The sequence below is a fragment of the Crocodylus porosus genome, unplaced genomic scaffold (assembly GCF_001723895.1).
Source record: "Crocodylus porosus isolate Cpor-Errol unplaced genomic scaffold, CroPor_comp1, whole genome shotgun sequence".
Taxonomy (NCBI): Eukaryota; Metazoa; Chordata; order Crocodylia; family Crocodylidae; genus Crocodylus; species Crocodylus porosus.
In genome coordinates this window covers 4,073,173-4,100,658 of record NW_017728929.1, presented here as the reverse complement: position 1 = coordinate 4,100,658, position 27,486 = coordinate 4,073,173, and the positions used below count along the sequence as shown (strand labels likewise).

General features: G+C 42.9%; 1 protein-coding gene across 1 annotated transcript; it reads right to left on the bottom strand.

Moving 5' to 3' along the window:
- Positions 1–1,160: 1,160 nt before the first annotated feature.
- On the bottom strand, positions 1,161–27,426 carry LOC109315308 (claudin-15-like). Its single transcript, XM_019542941.1, has 6 exons — positions 27,076–27,426; positions 26,395–26,671; positions 7,841–8,005; positions 7,586–7,667; positions 4,101–4,211; positions 1,161–1,409 (listed from the first exon to the last, which is right to left on the bottom strand). The coding sequence occupies exons 2-6, from the start codon at positions 26,612–26,614 to the stop codon at positions 1,310–1,312; spliced, it is 678 nt and encodes a 225-aa protein (XP_019398486.1). The 5' UTR covers positions 26,615–26,671; positions 27,076–27,426; the 3' UTR covers positions 1,161–1,309.
- Positions 27,427–27,486: the final 60 nt, after the last annotated feature.

Genomic DNA, 27,486 nt, shown 5'->3' with positions numbered 1-27,486 from the left:
CAATCAGATACTCAGGCCCTTAGCACACATTATATTTATGGCCCAATTTACACATTAATCATGCCATAAATAGCAGTGGTACCACACTGGTTCACCCAGTTTAAGGCGCAGAACATCTTTGTGGCACCTTAAACTGAATGTGTGACATGTCTACACACTTGAGCTGTCTGGAGCCAGTGCTGGCAGTCAGCTGATTTGCAGAATCATTCCCTGACAGCCACGGGTCTCCAACCAGCCCACAGCCTGATTGTTTGCACTGACTTAAGGCAGCCTTGGCTTTTTGGCTGATTGTCAGCACCAGCCCCCAAGCAGGTCTGGCTCTCCAAATGTCCTGGGGCCTGCAGAGCTGAGGGGCTCCCCTGCTGGGAGTCTTTGATCCTTGCATCCCCTACCTCCGCAGGGCTGATAGTGCAGGTGTTTTAAACTCCCTGGCAAGGGAGCTCCTTGGCTTTGTCCAGGAGTCTTTGATTAGGGGCCTACTGAAATAGTGATTTTGCAGATTTCACGGAAAACATGAAATCCAGCAGGCAATGTCTGCAAAATCCATGAAAACAAAAAAAGAAGAAGAAGAAGAAGAAAAAAAAATCTTACTGAAAATAAAATTCTGGTTCTCCAGAGGGAGCCAGCAGTCCTCACGATGCTGCTGCCTGGCTGCACAGCCTGCTGGGGGAGAGTAGGGGCTGCCAGCACACAGGGGAGCCCAAGATGGCTGCCACCCCTGCCCCTCACTGCTGACTGACTGAGAAGGCTGCCTGTCATATGCCCCCTCCCCTCCAACTCAGTGGCAAGAGGTGGGGCCACGTGCCAGACAGCCCTCTCAACCAGTCAGTGGTGAATGATGGGGACACCAGGGCCTTGTGGCCAATCAGAGGCATCACGGGGTGGGGGGAGAGCATCACGACCAGCCAATGAAAATGGTGGCTGGATCCACCATCTGCCCACAACATCAGCCAGACACCTCCTTGCACTAGGGAGACCCCACCTTTGACTACCGCTAGGAGCCCAGGCTTCTTTGTCAAGAGGATCAATTGGGATCTGTCCCTAGTCCCCATAATCATGTGTCATGTGTGGCATGACAGGACATGTGATTATTAAGATTGGGGATTGGGTCTCATCGTGTGATTGTCTGAATGTTTGCATCGATGAGGGTGGGATTGCTTGTTTACTTGCAGTAACAGTACTCAAATATATACCAGTTTCAATACTCAAGTGAAAGGCTGCAACATAAACCAGAAAACTGTATATAGTAAACTTTTTTATTTGATTTGATAAAATGCTAGCTTTACAAAATTTAAAAAGGGAAAAGAGTTCAGACATATTCTTTGGCGGTCATAACTGTCTCAGAGTCTTTGGTGTAAATGCGTTGTGGAAGGGTGGTTTGGCCCAATGAATAGTCATATTTGCCATTACTATAAAGGAAGAAAAATTATTAAAAATAAATAAGCACTATACATATTCACATACTCTTTGACAAATTAAGTTAACTGACTTAAAAAGTTATGCATATAAAATCTCTGTGCTAAGTTGCAATTTTTAACATAATTCAACAGGATGAGAATTTACAGCAAAATTATCTAAAGTTTACACTACTGGCCTCTGATCCATCATGCAGACCTTTTATATTGTACACTAATGCCAGTGAAGGACTCAAACAGATTTTCGACAATTTTTGTATCAGTACATTATGGCCAGCTGCAGTCATTTGGAAACCAGTCTATACCCATAACCATATAGAAGTTAAGGGCATATAGACTGCTTTAAAAATGATGGATCCTGGTCTAAGATAGATCTGGATCAATGTAGTATCAGACTTACTCAGTCTAGGTTATACTAGTCTAGCTAATATCAATGCCAGGTCCGCTTGCAAATCAAGGTAGGTCCTGTCCGCTGGTATCCTAGGGGACTTTGAGGGCCCACACTGGCCCCCCCCCCAGTGTGTCACAGCTCAGCTGCTTCAGCTGAGCACCTAGTTAGTCCTGCCTCCAAGTTCTCTGTCTGTCAGCCACAGGCAGGATTGGTGGGGGGGGTTTATGAGCTGTAGGGGGAGATGGTGCCAGAGGCGCACCCCACATTCCTGGCTGGGTTGGTGGGCCACATAGTGTCCCTTCCCTGTCCCAACCCCTGGGACCATACACTGGAGTGGCTGCAGGAAGGGCTCGTAGGATTCTCTGTCCTCCCCCTTTCCACCAAACCAGCACCAAGTTCAAGGCTGAAGCTGCTTCCTCCCATGCAGCTGCTGGACCTCTGATGCCTGGGGAAGGAGAGACCAGCCATGCCCTTGTGGCTGCAGTGCCTGGCAGAGGGCAATTCTAGTGCCAAGACTGCATGGATCAGGGACCACGTCCCTATGCCAGGCTGAGCTGGCAGCCCCTGCCCCTGGAAAGTGGATCCTTTTTTTTTTTTTTCCTGTTTTTTTGCACCGGTCCTGGAAGCACTGCTGTACCAGGTCAATGCATGGAGTGGATGGAGCAAGCTCCGGTTCCACCACCCAACACCAAAAAGAATCTGCTCAATATAGACCTCCGATGGAGGACATATCAGAGACAATCACCTGCACTGGGGAGCCCGCCTATGTGATCAATCTGGAAAGTGAACCCACCCCAGCTGAGTGAGCCCAGCCAGCAGCAGTTGGTGCTGGGTGAGGGCTTACCTGGCTCCCCGGGCTGTGGTCCCAGGGCTCAGGACAGGAGAGGGACAGTCTAGGCCCCACCAACTCAGCTGGGAATGTATAGTGTGCCAGTGGCACCACCTTCCCCCCAGTAGCTTGTGAGGCCTGCTCCTCTCCTGCCTCTGTCCTGCCTAGGGTGGATCCCCAAGCCCCCCACCCCGGACAAAACCTATGCCACTGAGCAGGGGCAACCATGCCTCCCTGCTGGCTACCTGCATCTGAGCATTGCCTGATAGATGACAGGGTGGCAGCAGGGAGGCATGTGCCTGACAGCCAATAAGAGATGACCCCTACTCAGCTATGGTGGGGTGCTTTTGGCAATGTCCGGCAGGCTGGGAGGTGTGCCGGAGCATCCCCAACCTTCTGGCCTCAGCCAGTACAGGCATCTGCCTGTTTCCTCCTTACCAAAGGGCAAATGTGAGTTCCATTTGCACCTGATCCCATTTATGCAGCTTAGATAAACCTGTGTAGACTGGAGTGATTCTGTCTCAGGCTTTCTGAATGTCTGTATTTAGTCTTTGAGTCAGATTCAAAGTCCACTGATGTTTATGGAACATTATCATGAACTCCAATGACTTGGAATATTGTTCCTTATTACTAGTTTTCACACAACTTTTGTAAATGTTTAATTATAGTATCTCCTATCATGCTGCTTTCTTCTGTGACTATCTGCTGTTAAAGTTTTAAACAGACTTGGTTTAGATGTAAACAATCCTAGTATTGTTTGACTATTTTAAATGTACATAGACCCTTGCTGTTTATGATAACACCATTTTGTTTCTCAGATAAATGTGTCTGCTGCATATTTGAGTCATTTCAAATAAAAATGGGTTTTCCAGTATAAAGGACAAACAAGTAGGCCAGAAATCTTATTTTTTCTGCCTGACTGCTAAATAAAGAGTTTTGTAAGAACTGCAGAGGAAACAAGAACTGCCAAAGAATTTCATGAGCTCTATTAGTTGTTTTTAGAAGAAAAAGGATTGAACTTTCTGTAAGACAAATCCTCCTAATTGTAATACTAACAAACTTTTGGAAAAACAGAGCTCTATTGCTATAGTTAACACTGTATGTTAGATTGATTTTACAGTTTTGCCAGTACAACAGAAAATCAGCTCTTTGACTACATAGTTCCATTATGTAGATATTAGAAGCCTCAGCACTGGGCAGGATTATTAAAGACTATAATTGATTACTACAAAAATTGTAACAAGACAGTGTTAGAGATCAGGTCAATGTGACATATAAATGCAACCCTTCATAAGCTTATGGCAAGACACTGCTGAATTAGCAGTCCTACTCTCTAATTTTGACTTTACAGAGTTGTGAAATTTTTCAATGGAAAAGACAGTAATTTTCTGTGTATAAATTTGTAATAATATTTTAAGCGTATAATTTACTTTGAGCAGTCAAATGAAAAAAAAATCAAAGTTACCTGTATTTTCCCTTTTTTCCGCTTTCGCATGAACATGTCAGGAAGATCCCACCAAGCATAAAAAGAACAGAACCAGCCCAGCCTAAATACAGTGCATCTCCTAATTCATACCTGAAAAATTTTATGGACACATCATACAACATGATTACGTATACATTTAATAATAAGCAAGAATGCAATTATTTTACAATGAGCTCTAAGGTCATTAATTGTACAAAAAATAGTTCCAGTCTGTGTGGAAGATAGGATTATAAAGAATTATAAATGTAACTTCAATACCCAATTACATATTTCAATAATTAATAACATCAGTGTCTTCATATCCATTCAGCATGCTCTTTTAAGCACATGTTCAAGTGTTTTGCTGAATAAAGCATTTAAAGAACAGACAGCGATAACCAGCATAGAGATAAATATTTGATAACATACTGAAGAGCTAGTCATAAAGGAGAGAGATTTACAGCATCTGAAAATAGATCACACACAAGACAACAGCTTGAAGGTAAAAGGGGAAGGGAGGGATACTGTACTTACTCAATTACCCTGATACTATCTCTGGATATCTGTGTATTACCTGTGCAGTCATTACTTACTAGTTACCTTTTTCTCCTTTGTAGAACTGACTAGCCAGATTCCCCACTGTGTATTACTGGTAAGAACAAAACTACGTATAAAAATGACTGAGTATGAAAGGCCTGAAGAACTCCAGACATTGTCTGATTTTGTCTACCCATGAAGACAATGTTTAAATGGAGGGTGAAGTGATATCAGTTATAGGCAAATCTCAGACAACAGTGACAGAAGCATACTGAACATACAGGCTAGGGACAGAAGTTACACATAAACTGGTTTAACTGGTCAGAAACTTGTTCAAACCTGTAACAGTACAAAAGTTCAATGCATGTAAACCAGTTTCAAAATGGCGGAAACTGGCTTGAGATAAACCCTGTGTCAAGAGGCTGGAACAATGTTGGGGTGGCAGGGGACTGGGGGTTACCAATGGGGGACGTAACTGTCTATACATAAGTGCTAGAAATACGTGGAATAAGCAGGAGGAACTGGCACTCCTGCTAGCAAATAGGGAATATGATCTCATCAGAATAACGAAGACCTAGTGAGATGCCATGCATGATTGGGTTGTATGCATAGAGGGCTACAGGCTGCACAGAAGGGATCAGGTAGGAGAGAAGGGAGGAGGTGTAGCTCTCTATGTAGAGGCTTTGTGCTATGTGAAGCAGATTATGTACATGCCTGGGATCCATGTAAGTGGAGTGGGGGTGTGTAGATGAAACAGGGGCCCTAAACTGAAGTGGTGGGTTTTGAAAAACACTGCTTCAATTTAGAGCTGATTAAACCCCCGTGTCATGCACACACCCTGCTGACTTACCTGCCTCTCTAGCGGGGAGGGGAGGGCAAGCTGCTGGCGGGCAAAGTGGTCCCTGGGCTACAGTGGGGGGGAGCTGGTGCTACCATCCGTGGCAGCTGTGGGCCCCCCACCAGGCAGCACCCACCCTCAGGCATCTGGCTCAGGCAGTCCTGGGGGGCACTGCAGCCATGGAGGGAAGCACCAGGCTCCCGCACAGCTCAGGCAGGCAGGTAGGCTCCACATTGGGGCAGGGAGATCAGGCTCACTGCTTTTCTTGTGCGGAGCTGCTTTCCCAGGCTGCTGTCAGGCTGCCTGCAGGGTTTCCTGCAGAGCCCGAACTGTTTTTAAAAACCTGCCGCTTCAGTTTAGGGCCCTTGTTCCATCTACACACACCCCTATTCTATGTATACGGATTCCAGGTACGTATGTAATCTGCTTAACAACATAACACAAAGCCAGTCCCACTTTTTTGCTTGTCTTACTTTGTAACAAATAACTGTTCTCAAGTTATAGTTCCATAGTTGTTAGGGGCTGAAAGGGTCCTTACAAATCATTGGGTCCAGCCCCTTTGCACTTGGGCAGGAAAGACTGCTGGGATCAGATGACCCCAGCAAGACTTGTTAGTTAAGTGAATGAACTAAGTCTAAGTGCATCTTTTAGTTCTATTGCCTACCTTGTTACACAATTGTGCTTTAGTTAACTACATTGAAACAATAAAGGAAAAATAACTGTCAAAGGGGTGTTATGAGAAGCTTTGAAAATGATGGGAGCTAGTCAGCTATCTTCCCTCATTTTCAAGGCTTTTAACAGCAGCCCTGAACCTGACTATTAGAAGCCTTGAACATGGTGTAAGCTAGTCATTTGAGGGGCTGCTAATACAACTAAGATGAGAGCAGAGTGTACTTAATTAACATTGTCAATTAACATTGTTTACATCAAGTTCAGATAATGCAGGTGTTTTTTTCAGTCCCAAGAAAAAAGAGAGAGATGTACAGATGGAGGTGTATAAAGAAGCAGTGAGACAATACGGACCAGCATTAGAGAGGGTGGTCTGTGTGCAACCAATATCTAGCCATTGTCAAACATTTTGTAGACGTCATGGCAAAGGACAGTAGTAAGGAAAAACCTAAAGGAGAATAAAGGTTCCTTGTGCAGTTCTTTACAGAAAGAACCTGTAAGCCTGAAAGGGAATCAGCTTGCAGGGTGCTTGGTACTTTTTCATGCTGAAGTCTAACAAATTTGATTTGCCAATTTGATAAATATTGTAGCCAATACTGAAATGAAATTCAGTTGGGGTACCCCTTTTTAGTGATTTCAAGGAGTGTTTAGCTTAACATTATGTTTTTCTCAGGTCCTCTTTTAGCTTGCACAGAAGTTTTCAAAATGGGACACTTAGTTACGTTTAACTAATAAATATGTTTGTTAATTCACTCAGAACCGCATAGGTATATAGTTAATAATTTTAAAGATAAAGTTTAGAGACATCAGTTATTCAAGGCATTTATAGAACTTGTAACTGATTAACATAAAACAGTGTTGAAGCCCAGAAGCTATGGACAAGTCAACAAGATGTTTTATTTCATTTACTTATCAGTTTTCTTTTGTATCTAATACTTTTATCACTCTTTCGGTAATTCTCTCCAGGAAGATGAATGCACTTCTCTCACACGTGCTAATGAACATTATCCCTGAAATTTCTTCTGTTTAGTTAAATAGGAACTGGTATAAAATATGAAAAACTGCTTACAGTGCCTTTAATTAATAAGTCAAATGAGTGTAAAATTTCTAATTTGGAGTGAAAAATATTTTTATTGCACCTCCTGGGAGGAATCAAAATACTTGACTGCATATATCTTTCATCTTTCTGTAGGACATCTAGTAAGCATTTTTAGCTTATTTGATAGTTTTCTGTTTCCCTATGTGATTTAATTAACTCCAGGTCTTAACAGTCTACGTGTGTATTAAGGATGGCTTATTTGCTGACACTTTTGTTTGTGTGTTGAGGGGCAAGGGTGAAGTGAAGTTACCTATATAGACAGAAGTACTGAGATAGCTTAGAATCACCCATTGGAACTATTGTCGCTAACTTTAAAATATGAAGCAGTGTGCTACAACTTACTTGGTTCCATTATACAGTGGATCAAAAAACTCAGCAGTAACCATTGCAGCATACCAAGAAACAGCAATCATGGAACAGAGACCTACAAGGAAAAAAATATGATGCATATACTTGAAGTGTTCACTTAATACAGTAGTTCAGCAGCTTTAAATTATGAAAATAAATACATATTTCACTTAGTCTAGTTCTGAAAGTGCTATTGAATATCTATACAAATCTTACTTTAAGTCTCAATATATCATGCTAGAATCTTACCTGCCAAAATGAACATGGATCCACCTATTACAGCCATCTTTGCTTTTGTGCTTCCATTGCTTAGCCCAACTTGTGTGCATTTTAAACCAAACAAAGATAGCACAGTAGATATGAGACCCAAAATGATGGACGTGAACATCAAAGCACGGCATGCCTGAATATAAGCTGTTTTGGAAAGAGAGACAAAAAAAATTTTTTTTGCCAAGAAATTACATTAAGTCCAATTGTGAAAACATACTGATAAAATAAGGTGACATGATTAGGAGTAGTGAACTTTTAAAAGTTTGGCTGTTTGGTCTAGAGAAGCATCAAAAAGTAGAATATTTGTTGAAAGTAGAAATTAATCTGGTGGCAAATGTTAATGCTGAACTACATTTACTAGTAACAAGAGGGTTTATAGTTTCAGAAAACTGAAAGAGAGGTCAGTAAAGCCTGACAGATTACAGAAAGCCCTTCATGGATCGCTTAAAATCCTGTGGAATAAAGAGGCTTATATACATATGGCTATTTGGAAGAGGGGTAATAGACCCTCTTCCTACTAGCAATTTGGGCTTTTCAAACTTTGGAGCTTTCCTTACATCTGTGTAACAGTATATACCATCCACCCATGCCTCCAGATCTGTGCAACTTTTTCCAACTTCCTAGCCAAGTAATTGGCTAAAAAAGGACTTGGTATACAAAGAAAACATTACAACTTTATCTGTGTTTTTCAAAGTAATTTATAACTTTGGGGTGCTTGCCACTCGAGGGCTTTCACAGGCTCTGAAGGGAGCCTGCTTTGGGGGAGCAACAGGGGGAACCTCCCCCAGGAACTATTCTGAGGGGGGGAAGGTGTGTGGCAGAGCACCTCTGGTGTCTGCCACTGTAAGAGCCTGAAGAGGCAACTGGCAGGTGCAGCCCAGCTCTGACAAGCAGCCACTTTAAGATGCAAGCCAGCAGAGCTGGAGGCAGGACTTGGCTGCCCGGCACCAAGAAAGCAATACCTCCTGATGGAGCTGCTGCTCTGGTAACACAAGGAGGTATGGGCAAGAGCTGATGGGGATGATTAGGAGGCTCTTGGTCCTAGGCATGACCTAAAACTGCACCCTGCTGGGGATGGGTGGCATGGTGAGGCTCCCAGTGGTGCAGGAGCCCCCAGGAAATAACACCCCGGTGAAAGGTGGGTTGGGACACCTAAACCCCAGCCTCCACCTTCAGGTGGGTCAATTAACATCAGAGATAGTTGGGGGCCAGGCACAGCTGCAGCCACATGAACCTGTGAGTGGGGGGGGTGACCCCAGGCCCCAGCATAAGGGGGGAAGAATGGGCCTCAGTGGAAGCAGAGGTGTAGAGCAGGATGCAGTGGGGCACCTGACAGTCTGCACCAGAGTGGCACTTGGGAGGCCTGGAGAGCCTAGCAAGGGGCATGGCAGCTAGGGAAGAGGCAAGGAGCCCAGAGGCTAGGAGCCCTGACTGTGGGGAGGGGCAGGTGGGGTGGGGAAGGAGCCCAGTGAGGGACTCAAAGCCCAAGGAGAGAGGCTGGAGTTAGGGGACAGGATATAGTTACATGTGAATGCTGAGAGGGGTGAGTAGTGAGGCCCTGTAAGGAAATGGCATGAAGTGGTCCTGGTGAGCAGGGAGCTCAAGGGTAGGCCTTGCTAACATGAGGGCCGGGTTGGGTTCAGGTAAGCCTTGGGGTGCCTGAGGCCACAGGCCGATTGTGTGGAGTGGCTGAGGAAGCGCCGAGGGTAAACAACAGGGTGAGTCAGGAGCCCTTAATTCAGAGCAGCTGGGTGAGTGACCCAGTGAGGGACTAGAGGCAGTCACCCCAGTGTTTTGCAAACCGCCCAGCACTTGCTCGGATGAGGTTCATGGGAGAGGCTGCATGCTTGCTGGCCAGGGAGTGCAGGGAAACAAGCCCCAGGGCCCTTTGGGTGAGGGCAGGGTAAGTGTGGCCCCAGGAAAAGATGGGGTGATATGAGAGTGGCCCTGCAAAGGGGCAGTAATAGAGAGAGCGTGTGAGAGGCAGTGGAGTTGGAGAAGCCTCAGTGAGAGGGAGGCAGTATGAGTGTGGCCCATAATAGGGAAGAAAGTGAGAGGCCTAACACTGGGATGAGTTGAGCCTGGCCTCAGACTAGAGCAGAGCTCAGCTGTTGGGAACATCTGCAAGGCTTAAGATGCAGTACAGGGGTGGTTGGAGCTGCATACATAAGCCCCAGGAGAACAGGGCGTCCGAAGGGCAGCCTCCCACCTTATTAAGAACCAACTAAAAGACGACAAGGCATGGCAGGCAAAAAAGGCAGCCAGCGTGCCCAGAGGCAGGTGAGGAGATTAGCACTGTGGCTTGTCAGGGAGTTTCCACTTTGCCACAGTGTTATTAAACTTCTGACCCTTATTCTAAGATGCTAATTATATTTTAACTTCTTTCTTAACACTAGCTTGGGGATAGTTTTGAAAAGTATAGCAACAACATGCACAGAAACACTATTTATCAAAGAACTTCACCAAGTTAAGTATTCCTGTTTTGCAGGTGGGGGGAAACGCAGCACAGGGACTAGTCAGACCATGTTCCACCTACTGGATGTCAAAATAGATTCAAATGCCTAAGTGCAGTTCTACTCCACCTTGTTTAAGTCCCTGAAAATCTATTAATGCATCCACTTTTGTAACACACTATCATCTAACTCCTACGACTAAGTCACAAAGAAGTAGGAGGACCCATCCACTCTTTGTAGTAAGAATTTTTCAGGGACTTGAGCACGATCAAATAGATCACACTTAAGAATCTAGAATACACTTATGTACCTTGTGGGTAGGTCTACACAAGCCGTTTACTGTGCAATAGACTGATAAGTTGTGCATTAAGCATCTTAGCTTCTACATTTGTCTCTGCCAGGCTGGAGTAAACTAATTTACTCCACAGCAGGATAGTACTTGTATTTACAAGTAATATCCTGCTGCAGAGTGAAAAATTCCACAGCAGCGCATGTGTAGATGCTGCCCCAGCCAGCCCCTCTGCAGCACACTGAGCTCAGAGTAGCAGCCCCAAGCTGACCTTACGGGCCCCTGCCAGCTGCAGCTGCTCTGGCCTGGCTCAACATGCTGAGATCCAAGGCGCACATTCAAACAACAGACTCTGGGGTTTATTGCTCCAGAGTTTATTGCTCCTGGGCACCCATTCAAGCAGAGTGCCTGGAAGCAATAAACTCAGGAGATTACTGCTCCCCGTTAACTACATGTGTATATGTGCCCTGTAAGTAGAACAGAATCTAGCCTTAAGTGTTAAGCTCACTGATTCCCAGTGCCCTGCTATAAAACAATACAGCATGCTGATGCTAGATGAAAATAAATTACTAGTAGTTGGGTTTAAAACCAATATATATACATGATGCGCTTCACATTTAAAAGAAAACATTCCAGGAGGATTTGTATAGTAAACAATTATTAGCTATTAACATTTGTTTGATTTTTTTCCTATCAGTTTTATCTACTAAGTACTTACACCTTCAAAACAAAAACCATTTTTGATGATTTGGAAGAATCACAAAATGAAGATTGAGGCTCTTGCATCATTTATGTATCATATATATTGTCATGCTTTAGCATTACACAGGCAATTTAAGTCCTGACTCTAATGTCTGGAGACATTTGAAATGTAAAAAATTACTGAGTGGGAAGACCTGAACCACATTTTATTTTACCAATAATTTTTGTTTCAGTTAAGTGCTTGCAGATAGAAAATCTCAGATGAATGTGAATTCGACTGGGCAAAGTTAATTATAGGGCAGTGGTGCTCAACTTCTGTCCCATCCAAAGCCAGCTTGTGAGGTCATGTCACCAGGCCTGTGGAATGGTGGTAGTGTTAACTGCTGTTCTGTTGCTGCCAAATTTCCAGACTTGTGGAAATTTCCAAACCAGATGATGTGGCTCATCATGGTAGATCATGCTGCTGTGTAGCCAGGGCCAGCATGTGGAGGTGGGCTGGCACAGGGGGTTGGGCTGCACATGAGATCAGATTGGAACAGTACAGCAACCCAATGGCCCAACCCCATGCACTGACCCAACCCCATGCTCCAATCCCATGCTGCATCAGGCCTCAAGATTGACCCATGCCACTCATCTGACCCAGGGGACTAGAAGGTTGAGCACTACTGTATAGAACGTGGCCAAAGAAAGTGAACTGACTGGTTCCACCTTCTACAGTTTCATTACCCATAAGTAGGTCCTGGGATCCTCCCTTAAATCCTAAAAGGAAGTTTCTGCGTCCTTAGACCCTCATGATCAGATTGCTTTAGTTCCACAAATTGTTGGATAGTTCCCTTTATTTTATCCAGCAAATTATCTTTTCCTGGGCCCATCATCTCACCTTTCATATTTTTCATCAATCTGTTCTTCAGTTTGCTTTTCCATTTCCAGGACACTGTTCATGCTTTACCTACTTCAATGGGATACAAATCGCCTATTATGTACCACATAGGTATATTCCTTAAAATGGAACATTTTTTAACCTTTTATCTAAAACACAGATATCTCTCTGAGCATCTTAACAATAAAAACTCAAGTTCAAAAGCCCATTACAAACAAAGATGGGCAGCTGGTTAACTGTTTAGTAGCACATACTTTATTTCCCAGCTGTAGCACAACAGATAGGCAGATTAATGTTTTTTGGCTCCTATGAACTGCAATCCAATTTAGCAGCACATAAAAACAGATTGTCAGTACAAACTCCTTATTCGGGTTTTGGGAAACCTGAAATTTTTGGCTAACAAATTATATTGTGCAAATACAGATCCTGAACCATAGATCCATGAGGTTTTTTGTCCTTAACTGGTTCATCTGCTGTTCTGTGAATTGCCCATCTATAGCTGCTTCACTGAAATACTAGAAATCTTGGCTACCATAAGCTTTAGGCATCTGCCTGGGAGATTTTACGTCCATCAGTGTTCCAAATTTAGGATCCCCAAATCCAGTAGAACACTCTGACTCTAAAATCTAATGTCATAAAACTAACTGTAATAGATATTCAGAGATGCTCAAGGCATCTTACATTGAAAATAAAAATATAAAAGGAAGAAGTTATATAGGAAGCTAAAAGCCTACTTGGAGCCAAATCGCATATCCTTCCGAATGTACAAAGAGATAAGGTATTCTACAAACTTAAGGCTCCCAATGCAAAGAATTTCACAATAAACTTCCTGTTCCTGCTTCAGTTCAGCCCCTAGTAGCCCAGCACAAAAGATGCCCTCCTTATCCATCTCTTACAGACCTTGTCAAACAGGACACTTAGTACAAAATTAAGTCTGTGAGATATGAAAGTTAAAACCATTCTGAACAGCCACACACTAATGTTTATTATGATCTCTAAAGTTCAAAGCTCCCTGATTGTTAGTCCTTGCACCAACATGCACTGGAGTCTTGAATCAGCCCTGGTGCAGTTAGACCATCAGGTGATTGCCAGTCCCAACCCTGGGACTCTCCAGAGCTGTGGGCATCCAGCTTTCAACTTGATCCTGGAGGAACCTTAAGAATGAAAGATCCATGATCCTTCCTCCTGAGATGTTTGGATTTCCTTATCCCACCTGGAGGTTTGGTACTGCAGAGGGGTCCCTAGCTGATATCACAGCTGGGTGCGGACTGCAAATTGCTTGTATTATTTCCACAAAGCAGTCTAATGATAGTCAAATATGTGTTACTTAATATGATCTGGACATGTTTCTTGCATGAAGTCTTAACTTGGCTAGAACATGATCACTCTTAGCACATGTTCTACTGCTTGAATGCATGGTCACCCATGGCTTAAGTAAATTTAACACAAGCTAAGTGTAATGTGTAATATGGCCCTTACATTCTGCCTCTGATCTTGTCCACTGTCACAGTTTCAATCACATTTCTATACTGTGATTTTCAAATAATTTCTACATCCAATCTGTACTACTAGGACAGCTGTACTATTCAAGCTTCTACATCCAAACTGTACTAGTCACTTATCTATCTAACCTCACGTTCCCAGATGTCCAAGGCATTTCCTGGATGGCCTGTTACTCTCTCAATCTACCAAACTGAATTGTTATTTGTTCTTTACTTCTTTTCTCTGTCTCCCTGTTCTATCACTACTCTTCCTGTTTCCTAGCTGGCACTCCCAGCTTGAAAATGCCAAATGTGAGTTTTCTTTTTCCATAAATAGTGTCTCCAACTTCTGATGCTTACTTCTTATCTCATGTGGAAACTGCTTTTTCTTTACTATCTTCACAATAAAACCTCTTTCCTTTCCCTGACTTCTGCAAAATCCTGTTCAGCCTCCCAGCTTCTCAACTGTACATCTATGTTACTCTGAGCGTGTCAACCTCTGAATATATTTCATTGACTTCTTTTTTACTGCATGAAATCTAACCTTAAAGTTCTCACCTTCAAAGCCCTAGCTACAAATTCCAGATATGTCTACATTCATTTCTGCCCTACAGCCTAGAGATCCTACTTCCTATTGCTATAACCAGTTCTCCTTATCATCCTGAAGTTCATGTATCTTTATGCATCTTCACTTTTTCTTTTGCATCTTCATTATGAAGTTCTTATGTGCTTCCTAAAAAGTCCTTTAAAACCAGTTTCTGTTCAGTTATCACTTATACCCCCTTTGTCTTGCTTAACTGGCTATATTTACACCAGAGAATTCTAAAAGATCCCCAGTACTAACACAACTGAATAAATTTAGAGCTGTATCTATATTATTGGTAATAAGATTCTACATAGGGCCAACAGCTCTATGTTATGAGGCCCAGTCCATTAATGGATGTATATGATAATATAATCCATGCTTATATAAGCAGTCTGTGGAGAGAAAACAGATGGATATTACCCTGTTATTGTAGGATGTAAGAATATTATACAAAACACGTTTCATAGTCCTCTCAGTTTAAGGCAATGCAAAGAAAATCATGAGCACCATTTTTTAAAATCCCTTAACTAAAGAACAATCAATGAATATTTTTTAAATAACTTCTTACCTAGTTAAGATGTTACATTTTACCTGTAAAATAACTCATGTTTCTACATTTTTATTTTTCCCCCCACCCCCCTGGACAAAATGTATGGTAGTTTTAGGTCTCTTATACTTGGGGACCTACCAAATACACAATTTCTGTGAAATCATGTAATTGGCTGTGTCCCATGAAATAGCTTTTTGCCGACTCCTTGCTATTTTTTTTTAACATAGCCAGTTCCCCAAGCTTTTTTACGGGGAATTGGCTGTCTCCTAGAAGAGGGAAGGGGAGGGAGGAGAAAGCAGAGAAAAAAAAAAGCAGACTACCCATCTCCTGAAGCTGTGGGGTGGGAGAAAAAAAGAGAGCGAGAACAAAGCAGGAAAAGTTCCCATCTCTCTGTCTCCAAAAAGGGAGGGAGGGAAGCAGGGAAAAGCCCACCAAAAGTCCCCCTCTCTTGATTTGGGGGGAGGGGGGAGGCAGGATGACAGCTGGAGCAGAGCAAATCAGAAGCTGAGCCCTTGACATCAAGCTCTGTGACATCAGCTAGGGACCCCTCTGCTGTGCCAAACCTCCAGGTGGAATAAGGAAAATTCAGCAGTCAGTTAGAGGTCAGCCTGGGAGGAGTGGAACTTTCAGCATCCCTCAGCCAGTCAGAGGCGTGAGCGGACCTGCTTTGCTCCACCTTCAAAATGATGGCCCCGACAATGATACGGCCATGAAACTGGGGACCCTGGCTGTGTTACAGCTGTGTAATCAGCTGCCAGGGCCTGTGGATTTGGTAGGCCCCTAATTATACTCATACCAATTCTTCCAGAGAATATGAATTTAAAACGGAATAGCTAGTCTAAAATAACTATGTCAAGAAACGTCTTGCAAAGTGGCTTAAAGTAATTTTTTTTAAAAAGCACGCGTTATGGAATAAAAATGCTCACACAGAGTTAACTAGGAATAGTGATGACAAACCAGTTATGCTTACAATTCCTAAGAACAGAATAATAGAATCACAGAATCATAAAACATGAGGGTTGGATGGGACTGCAGGAGATCATCTACTCTAACCCCCTACTCAAAGCAGGACCATTCCCAATTAGATCATCCCAGCCAGGGCACTATTGAGCCAGGTCTTAAAAACCTTCAAGGATGGAGATTCCACCACCTCTCTGGGTAACCTGTTCCAGGGCTTCACCGTCCTCCTGGTGAGAGAGTTTTTTTTCCTAATATCCAACCTAAGCCTCCCCTGCTGCAACGTGAGATGATTGCTCCTTGTTGTGTCAATACTTTATGCTTACAGTTTACGGTACATTTTAATGAATACTGTCATTACATGATTAATACTTTAGAACAATCCATAGAAAGATAAGCCACATCTGCATATTTAACTTGTGCAGCAGATATACATATGATTTTCAAAACAAATACAATCAGAAAAATTCCTTATTTCTAAGACTGAAATATTTTAAATAGCATTTAATAGCTTATTTTAATTTCTTACATTCAAGACAGTTTTTTCAATCTAACCATGCATTTGGCCAAAAATACTATTTTATATCTAACCATATTAAAATGCTCCAGATGCAGGGTACTGGCAGAGAGGTATCTAGGCACTTCAGATGGGGCAGTGTCAGTGGCTGTGCTGCCAGTGGTGGTGGCCAGATGAGCAGCACAGCAGCTTCTATTTTTGTGCCCTGCTTCCCCCAACTCAGTGCCTGGGACTGGTGTCCCAGCCGCTCCCTCTTCACTATGCCATTGGGTACTAGATATCAAACATTAAAAGAAAATGCCTGTGAAATGGGCTTCTGAAAAAACAGAATAATTTACACCATAAATTCAAGCCAGAAATGTTACAATTTTCAGAAATTGTCCCACAGGATGTCAGAAAATGGAGTACATTATGTCAAAAATGTCTATTAAAAATCATTGCCTGATGAAGTGAGTTCACTGACATTATTTTATAGCATTTCCTAATGAGTTATATTTGACACATTCTACTGTTTTATAGACTACTTGATTGTTATAGTCAGAGAGGTCCTTAATGACCAAGAAGTCAATTTAATTTACCATTACTTGTAGACAGGATACAAGATTAGACTTTCTAAACTGAAATTACTTCCTTCCAACAAGTTCCTCCATTATATAAAAAGAATGCACAAAAATGGACACATACCAGGCAATGCCAACATAGAATCAAACTGTCTGCAGTTGAAGACTCCAGTGCTATCTTCTGCACAGCTTTTCCACAGGTTTTCATACAAGGTAGAGGTTGTAATAACACTCCCAAATACAGTGGAGGTTTTCCAGTAATTATGTGACAAAGTTGATCCCACCATTAGGCACCCGAACAAACTCAACACAAAACCAGTAATTTCCAAAGCAACAGACATGTTTGTGAATATTAATACTGAAACACACCTGTATCAGGTTGAAGTGATGTGTATGAAAAATCCACCCTTTAGAAGGGTACTTGCTATTTTATCTCTGGTTTCACTCCAAAATGAATCTACCTTTGCTCTTTGCTCAACCCACAGTGATAAGCATTTAAGAACACAGCAGTAATAACTAGGAGCAGTTTATGATAAAGACAGTGATTGCATTAGCTGAAAAATTATGTTTAATAGTTTTTTTTCTGATTAAAAGTTGCAGAATGAGCCCATGGTGCATCCAAGGTTAGACAGTCTAACCAAGTCTCTTACAGAACAGCTTGTTAGAGTGATAATGTCAGTAAATATTTGTGATGTTCACAGAATCTCTTTTTTTTTAATTAATCACAGACTTTACACTAGCCTGTAACTATTGGTAATATTATTGCTGATTAAAAATAAATCAGGTTTTGTGCTATGTTATTTGCTTTAAGACAAAATTAGATTGTTAAAACATAACAAAAGGAACTTTACCTTGTTCCTAAGAAAATAGTATGCTTTTATAGTGATATTAATAAAAATAAGCAAGCCAATCATAGAATGTATTTTAGCTAAGGTGACTCTATTATACCAGAGATGTTAAGTGGTTAGAGATGATAAATGGTTAATATTAATATTTTACAGACTATTGATCCCTGGTTAAGGCGATGTGTTCCCATATAACAGAGTCCCACTCATGCTGAAAACTGAGTGTGACATCACATGACTCATGGATACCTAGCACAGATCATGAAATCACTGCAAAACAAGTTACTACCTGTGAAGTAAAAATTGAGTGATATTGCTATTTAAATAGCAATATCAATTTCCTGAAAGCATCAGTTTGTTAAAGTATCATTTATTTTAGAGATATAGCAATCCAGGGTATAACCATATTGAAATTCAGCTCAACAAAAAATGCTATGTTGGTATTTGCTAACTTTAGTAACTTAAATAGCTTTGCAAATATAAATGGGGTTAACCATTGATGGTAATCTGCCTCTACGTCACCTGGAACAGACAGCACAATACCTTCACAAATATTCTTATGCTGAGCTAGATTTACATAGCAATGCAACACAATAGAATGCAGTTATAAAGCAATGGTGTGTAAAGTTTATGTATGATCCCCTGAAGGAATCATTGATCAAGAGGGATGCAAATTCTTCTTCTATGGGGTACATCTGCTTTTTAATGCTTTTTTTTTTTATGCTCCTCAAAAATTTCCTGGACATTTTGTACCTGCCTTTCAGAAGGCTGGGCTTTAGTTTCAAAGAATATCAGAACAGCATTGTATTTGCTTTAGCTCCCACAGTAATCTCTGAGAGTGTTGCCATTGACTTATATAAGAGCAGGGTTGGCAGTCCTGACCATATTCACATGTGCCTGTTCAAGTGTTGCCTAATCTGCTAAAGCTCTAGGAAGGTAGCACAGTAATAATTTTACTTCTCTGAAAGATTTTGTAGAAATCTGCTCTTCAGCCTCTGGGGAGTCCTTGCAATTTTAAGATTGGTGGCACAGTAGATTCACCACATTCCAGAATGTTACTGAATTACTTATATCCCATAAGAACTTGCTGTTTGCAGCAAAAAAAAGATACCTAGAAATGGGAGAACTTCAGGCTAGTTTGCCTCTGCACTGCCTTTGAATCTGTATACCTGAGAGTCTACTACTTCCGATGTGACAATGGCACATTGAATTCATCTGAATTAACAGTTCCTACTTCTTTATTAGGAGGTTTAATTTTTAGGACAGATTTTTAATCAAGGTTCCTTACTTCATCTTGCTTTCCCAGATGCTCCAACTGATCTGGAGGTTAATATTTAGCCTCCAATTGAACTCTCATCTCTTTAAGCACCTTACAGGTTAAGAGCTCCATGCCACAAGCTCTTGAACAGGGACTGGTTAACATACCCTAGGGTCAACTTCCTGAACTTGTGGTCTGAGCAGCTGAGACAATCTCCCCTTCCACCCTTCTAAGGAAGAGAATTGCATCTCCCTAAGAGCTACTCATACCTGTTTTCAAGTGTCCTGTCAAAACTACTGTTTTTGATACTGGTACGTGGGGCATATGGTGAAGCGGGGTTCCTGCTTATATCATACCAGGGATCTGGGGGAGATCCAACTACAAGAGCCACTGTAGAAGAGGCATGAAGTTGATATCACTTCCAAGGTTATGTATTCTATTTTGAGCAGCCAGCAGAATAGTTCTGGATAATAGCTTGTGATACCTTCTGTTACTACAGCAGCAGTGAAGCAACTGGAGTAGACTTGCACACCCTTAGATTAAAAGAGCTGCTGCTGATGTAAGCATGAGTACTGCAGTACCCACTAGTGGACACAGTTTCTCTATACACTGCTGTAGCTCAGTGCCAAAGGGGCTGAAATCCCACTAGTGGGGATGCATAAAGGCCCTTGATGAAGAATAACCACATTTTTAAAATCTCTGGGTCATACATTTGAGGCAGTTTGACTGCTTTACAATGGATCAAAGCTTTCTCTTTTACTTGAACCAAATTATCTAAAAAAAGAAGTTTGCTTCCATATTAGAATTAGCTTTTTCAGTAAAAATTTTCACATATAGCAAGCACTGAAATCTGTGCATGTTTTGCAAATGAACTTCACTGACAGTTCAAGCAGCCTTTGAATGCACTAGAAAACAAACTATAATTTAATACTTACTATATTAAGACCCAAATAAATGAAAAGTTAAATTAAAAGCTCCTCAACATATAGCTGAATGTTTAAAAAAGTAAAGGGATTGGGGATTAATTGTGATTCACTAAACTACAACAGGGCGTCAAATTTACTCAGCAAGAAGAGATTTGGGTGGTGGTTTCTAACAGTGTGGTGCAACAAATTAGGAATAGAAGCAAACATCTTTCTTTTCTTATACATTAAGGGAGTGGAATTGAAAACAAGCAGGGATGGAAAGGATGAACATGGGATTTCATTTTTATTAGCTCAGTGATACTTAAACTGCAGCCCCTAAGGCACAGGTGGCTCTTTCACCTATCATCTGCATCTCTCCACAGAAAATTGGGGGCATGCATTGTGGACATCTGAAAACATCAGAAATATATACATCAGTTTGGTAAACATACATTTAGTTTAGTAGAATGACATTTACTGTTTTAAAGACTCTGACCTTAACAGACTGAGTGAATATTAGTTTGTTTCCCCTTTTACTGCATTTGTCATAGCTTCCCTGGGAGAGTCTATGCTATTATGGCTTTCTGGTTGGCACTGACTGCCTATATGGCTCCCAAACTAATCAGAACGTTGAGTTGCTGTGCTGCCTACTTTCTATTACATGCCTCTGGCAGTTGACATCGATCGGTGGTTATGCAAACTTACTGCAAAATATGTTACAAATGCACTGGTATGTCCTGACATTTTAAATACAAGCACAGCGACTTGGAGGTGGGCACGGAAAGCACGCTGTCAAAATTTGCTGATGACACAAAGATGTGGGGAGACATGGGCACACTGCAGGGGAGGGACAGAATCCAACTAGATCTAGACAGGTTGCAGAGGTGGGCGGATCAGAATAGAATGGAATTCAACACAGACAAGTGCAAGGTGCTGCATCTAGGGAGAAGGAACCTGCAACACACCTATAGGCTGGGGAACACCCTTCTCAACAACACAGTGCCTGAAAGGGATCTTGGAGTCATTGTTGACTCCAGGATGGACATGAGCTGCCAATGTGAGGAAGCAGTCAGTAAGGCTAACTGCACCTTGTAGATGCACGACAGAGAGGTCCAGGGAGGTGATCCTTCCTGTCTATATGGCGCTGGTCAGGCCACAGTTGTAGTACTGCGTCCAGTTCTGGGCGCCGCACTTCAAGAGGGATGTGGCTAACCTTGAGAGGGTCCAGAGGAGGGCCACTTGCATGGTCAGGGGGCAGCAGGCCAGGCCCTACGAAGATAGACAGAATAACGGCCACAAATTGGTTGACACTAGGTTCAGGCTTGATATCAGAAGGCATTACTTTATAGTTAGGGCTGCCAGCCTCTGGAGTGGGCTCCCAAGGGAGGTGGTGCTCTCCCCTACCCTGGTGGTCTTCAAGCGGAGGTTGGATAGATATCTGGCTGGGGTATTATGATCCCAGCACTTGTTCCTGCCCAGTGCAGGGGGTCAGACTTGATCTGTTCAGGTCCTATGAAACAGATTTTGAACTAGCTACCAGCCAGGTCCTACCCTTATCAAAAATCCCCAAATTAATGCAAATCCTAAAAGCAGAAATCCACAGTACACCAGTACTTAGCAAAAGTCAAACATCTTAGTTGTAGATGTGGTTAGGAAATGGAGAGGAATTCCTACACTATTAAATAGGTCTGTAACAAAGTGGGGGAGCTTTCTTTCATCCAAGCAGATGATATTGGGCACTAGATTTATGGTCTGAAATCAGTCAACTTATTAGTGCTTGAAAAGCATTGCTAGTCCTGAAAACCTTGCACTAGTCCACCAGTAAAGCATACTCATAACGATCTTTTCACTAGACATTTGAAGAATGGAAAATACATTATGAAGTAGAGGTGCACCGATACATTGGTCTAATATTGGATTGGCACTGATATAAAGAAAATTGTCTATATCGGAAATCAGCCTGAAGTGGCTGATTAGTTGGCCAATAAATGGCCCACGCATGTGTGCAGTAGGGCTGTGCGAGGCTCTTTGGACCGCACTTTGGATCCAGACAAACTTCGGACATTTCAGCATCCAAAGCAGCATGTCCGGATCAAAATGCTGGCTTCTTTAGGCTTTCCAAAGCTGTTTGGAGCCTCCAAACCACTTTGCAGCCACCTTGGAGATCCAGCCATAGGGTATAATGGGAATAAATAAAATATCTGTCACTTTGGTGTTTTTTTACTGATTTGGATGAAACTTGCAGGGGTGGTGGCCCCTGCTGAGGCCACAAAGCCTGCCAAGTTTCAAGAAGATAAGTGCAGGGGTTTGGGGGGAACCCAAATTCCTAAAAGCAAAACTTATGTCACCTATATGTTACACCACAGGACGGTGAAAACGGCAGGGGTTGTCACCCCTGCTTTGGCCACGAAGCCTGCCAGCTGTTGAGGAAATAGGTGCAAGGCTTCTGGGGTCTGGAGCCCTGCACCTCTAGCAGCTGAGAAGCAAAACTCATTACATGGATGCTTCTGCAACTGTGTCCGTCTTGGGGCAGTTGATTGTCTGTATTGATTATTTCCTCTCCTTAGTTTATGGTTTTGTAGGTGTTAATTGTTGCTTGTTAACACCTACAAACCCATAGACTAAGGAGAGGAAATAATCAATACAGACAATCAACTGCCCCAAGACACAGTCAGTTGCACAAGCACCCATGTCACAAGTTTTGCTTTCAGGAATTTGGGGTGCAGTTTCCCAGAAACCCCTGCACTGATCTTCTTGAAACTTGGCAGGCTTCATAGCCTCAGCAGGGGCCACGGCCCCTGCAGTTTTCACCCCCCTGTGGTGTAACACATATGTGACATGAGTTTTACTTTCAAGAATTTGGGGTGCAGTTCCCCCCAAACCCCTATACTGATCTTCTTGAACCTTGGCAGGTTTTATGTTCTCGGCAGAGGCTACCAACCCTGCATGTTTCATCCAAATCAGACAAAAAAACCAAAAAAGTTATAGATATTTGATTGATTTCCCCACTATAACTTATGGCGGGATTGAAGCAGGAATCCAGTCCAGAGCTCTGGATTGGATCGCTGGCATCTGAAGCGGACGGATCCAAAGCCAGATCGAATAGCTACCTACTCGCACAAGCCTAGTGTGCAGCCACAGCGCAACACATAGGCAGTGAGGAGCACAGCTGGAAGCATGGAGAGCTGTGTGCAGCTGGTAAGTCTGTTGTGGTGGAAAAGGTGGGAGTAAGGGAGGCGCAAATCAAGGCCCTTGTGGTGTAGAGGTTGTGGAGCTGGGGCTGGAGTAGGAGCAGGCACTACCCAGCCAGGGCGGGGGGGGCATGGGAAGGGGGAGAACGGGCAGCACACACCACTGCATGCAGCACGTTCTCAAGGGAGTGGAAAAAGCAGAACAGTACCTAGAATGTTGTATTAAAAGCAGGATTCAATATTTGGCTAATAGATGGAAAACTTCTCTCTCACATGGTAGCTCTGAAATACCAGTTTTCAATAGCACAAAGTAATAATTTATTTTCTCAATTGTTTGAGATAAGGAGTTAGTATATATAACAATCCTTCACTGATCCTTCAGTCTAGCAGGGGGTTTTTTGGCACTGAATCCAGCAAAGTATATGGTAAATCCAGAAAAATTAAATCCAGAATAATTTTCAGTCTTTAAATAAAAGACCATTCATCTGTTGCTACAGGTGCTGCTGCTAAATTACTACACTTGCAAGTCTTATCCTAGAAAACACAGAAGATATGTTTTAATCTAAAACTGTGTCTTCTGAGTAATCCCAAATTCTAGAACCACTTTGATATGCAACATTAGTAATACATTCAATTACCTTTAGCAAATCCTTGCTTTAAATTAATAATTCATGCACAATTTAGCATGACATTTAGGGACAGATCCAATTCCACCTGTTACTTGTCTAAGCAAGTGCTTAAGTACATTATAATCCTAGTCCACCCTGCTGAAGTCCCAGAAAAAAAATATTCAAGCATAATTCTGTAACACACTGTGGCAAAGTGGGGTCCCACAGGGCTAGTTTCCCCACCTGCCTTTGGGCATGCTGCCCACCTGTCTCTCCTGCCATGCCTTATTGTTACTTGAGGTGTTAATTAAGATGGGAGGCTGCCCATTCTTACCTCGATGCCAGGGAGGCGCTATCTGAGGCTCCATTCCTTCCCTACATTGCAGCCAGAAGCCTCACAGATGGCATCTACAGATGTTAACATCACCAGCCCCACACTGGGCCCCAGAATCCTCCAATCCAGATTCCTCCAATCAGGTGGCCTACTCCACCCTCATTCAGGGGTGCCTAGCTCCCTGAACTCCTTCCCCTCTAGGGCGTGGTTCCCCCAAGACCTTTGGCCACGCAGGCCTGGCCTCACCTCCAAGGCCAGTTGGAAATCCCAGGTCCTCAGCTCTGGGCCTCCCTTATAGTGGTGCCCTGTCCCTTTTGACCGTTCTGGTCCTGGCCCCAGCATTGACCAGTTGAGTATACTTTAAATCAGGCTTCTGAGTCTATAGCTCACTCTCTAACTTGGGTCTGCCTTCTTAACCCTATTATCAGGTGACCCACCCAGTTGTGGGAGCTGGAGTTATTAAGGCACCCCAACGCACCTTTCACCACGGTGGTAACTGGATTGGTATTTCCTAGAGGCTCCCTGTGACAGGAGTATCACTGCTGGAGTCATTCTAGGGGTGACTCCGCCCTCCTGTTATAGGCCAGCTGCCTGCTTACTTGCCTGCCATGCCTTGATCTTAATTGATTGAATGACATAATTAGCGGGAGGCTGCCCACTTTCTACGTCCTGGTGCCAGGGGGCACTATCTGTGGCTCCTTTCCTCCCCCACACTGCAGCCCAAGCCTCACAGATGGTACCGCCAGGATCTTGACCTGGGCCTTGCTGTAATTCTGTCCTCTCCTTTACCTCACTGGGGCTCCTCACTGCACCCCCTTCTTTGCTCAGGGCTCCTCGCTGCCCCCTTCACCCTGGGGCTCCTCGCTGCCCCCTTCACCCTGGGGCTGGGGCCAATGCACCCCCAAGATGCTGTGCCCTCTCTGGCGCCAGGACCCCCACGCTACCGTGGGGTCCCTATGAGGCCTCCTCCAACCCCTAATAGCCTCACCCAGTCCTCCGGTAAAACAGTAAACACAAAGCACAAAGCCCCTGGGCTGTAACGTAAAACTAAACTGTCCGGTCAAACAACATTTGATCCCTACCAGGAAAATTACTCCAGCCCATGGCAGCAAACCAGTGGATACTCATGCAGTCAATCCCTGCCCCTCTCTCTGCACTGGCCGAGCTCCCCCTCCTTGGCTGCCAGAGGGGAACTGCCACCCTGGCCTCCTGCCTGGGCTTAAGAAGGGCTAAGTCCTGCCCCTTCCTGTCAGCAGGTTTCTCTGGTTCCCCAGCAACCAGGACCTGTGCTGCCCTGGTGACTGGCAGCTGCGCCTCCCCCTTCTCACTGCTAGGGGTCTCTCTTGGGCCATCTCTGTTCTCAGGCGCAGGGCATCTAAGTGCTCTGTGACACTCTCGGACCACTGAGAGCCCCACCAGGCCACCCACTCCTGGCAGGGTACAGTTTTAGGTAATACCCAGGACCAGAACCCTCCGATCCCTCCCCATAAGCTCCTGCCCTTACTTCCAGGGTGTTGCATACCACCTGGCCTGCCAGCAACAAACTGTTCTGTTTACATAGGCAGCCAGGGATCTAAAATGGCCGCCACAATCAAGCACCTCCTGGCTGCTTAGCTCAGACCTTAAAGTGCAGCTCAGCCCTTAAAGTGGCAGGCACCAACAGTGCCCTTCCACACACATCATCATCTCAGCCTTAAGGGCGAGTCACCAAAAACAGTGAAGAGAAGGACCCATCCTCACCTCTTTTGCATTGTTTTTCAGGCACTGGAATAGGGTGGAATAGGATCACACTTAGATGGCAAAGTGGACATCGATATCTAAAAGGTGGAATAGGATTTGCCCTTAATATCATGATTTGTTTAGCTTGATACACATTAAGGAATTAGTAATTTTGTTCTTTCCTGAAAAATATATTTTAGTATGAACAGTGAGAAAGTGTTTAACATTGCTCTCCTGACAACACAGCAGTATCTCCCATGATGGAATATATACTTCAAACCTATTGATATACAAACTTTTTGTAGTTAACAACAAAAAACAAGTGACAAGTGAAAACTGTATATTTTCTAAAACAATTGGGAGTGACATTCACTTCTGTGCAGAAAGTTGAGGCTACTAAAGGCGACAGGTAGATCAGATTCACTGGAGTTTCCACACGTCCTATGCACCGTAGCATGTTCATGTGTGCTGCTATAAAAAGGGTAAATTATGGGATCCAGTGGCCCCACCCTGTCACAGGGAACATGGTAGGGCAGAGACTGGAGCTGCTATTTCAGATCAGACCAAAGTAGTTGCAATAACAGACTGTGTTGATGCCCTTTGGTCTGGGTTCTAGCCTGTAACCCTAGCCTACTGCCCTGTCTAAAAATACTGGTAAACCAAAAACTTGGATTTTGTTTAAATAACCATACACTTACGGTCTGCAATCAGAAAGGAGAAAAATTTCTTGCACTCTATTATTCCCAATGAAGTACTTGCACAAGTCATCCAGAGACCTTCAGAAAGCCAGTTTGTAAGAACAGCTTCTTTTGCAGTGCTGGAAATTTTCCATTTGCTGGACAGAGTAGTAACAACTAAAATGATGAACCCAGACAGAGCGAGAAGCAATGAAGAAATTTGTGAACATAATGATGCCATTCTTCAGTGATAAGCTGGTTTTCAAAGTAGCCACCCAAAGATTCTGATATCCGAACCCTATTAAAAATAGATTACATATAAAATATATCAATCAATGTTTAAATTAGTTTTTTTCTTGTTCCCTATATAAACAACCTAACACTGTAACTATCCACAAAATTGTTTAACAGTATAGTAAATGTTTAAAGTTTATCTTAGCCTCTAAAGAAATGCTCAAAACAATCCAGACATTTTAGCACATTTTTATAGAATGCTAATTTTCTATATCTTTATAATACTTGCCATAAAACAGGCATTCCTATATTTGAATTTGCAATGTCATATTTCCACTTCTGTTTACAAACTGAAATTTATTTTAAAGCAATCAAATATGAGAATAAAAATAAGTGGATTAGTTTTATACCGCCAGATTAAACTCTATAAAGCTGCAAATTTCAAACAAAATGAACACTAATACTTACATTTACAGAAATGTTTTCTGTCTATTGCACTTGCCTTTCTGCTAGAAATAAATGTCAGCACTTTGTGAGGGTCAGTTTGATCAAACAAGAGTAAATGTTCTGTACTATATTAAGACCTTTCCCCCTTAAACTAAAAATCAAGGCTTCCCTGCCAAATCATTGGCTGGTGGTCAAGAGTTCAAACACAGTATTTACTTCCAACATAGCTTCAGTAAAATGAACAAATTAAAGCAAATAAAAAGCAGTTGCAACAGTGGATAAGCTAAGAGCAAGAGGTTCTCAAACTACTCCAACGATCACTTGATGGCATTTTCATAAGAGCTGGCTGGTCAAAAAATATCAGAGCCCCTTGGCTTTTTTTGTGGAAATTCAGACAGGATCACTGTTTGGCTAACAGAAGCACATTATTTT

What these genes read in the sequence shown, in the direction of transcription:
- LOC109315308 (XM_019542941.1), bottom strand. Translation starts at nt 26,614, where the DNA reads ATGGCATCATTATGTTCACAAATTTCTTCATTGCTTCTCGCTCTGTCT. An exon ending in CTCCTTTCTGATTGCAGACC is followed by an intron (nt 8,006 to 26,394) that starts GTAAGTGTATGG and finishes TTTCCAAAACAG; the next exon opens with CTTATATTCAGGCATGCCGT. An exon ending in CCACTGTATAATGGAACCAA is followed by an intron (nt 4,212 to 7,585) that starts GTAAGTTGTAGC and finishes AAAATTTTTCAG; the next exon opens with GTATGAATTAGGAGATGCAC.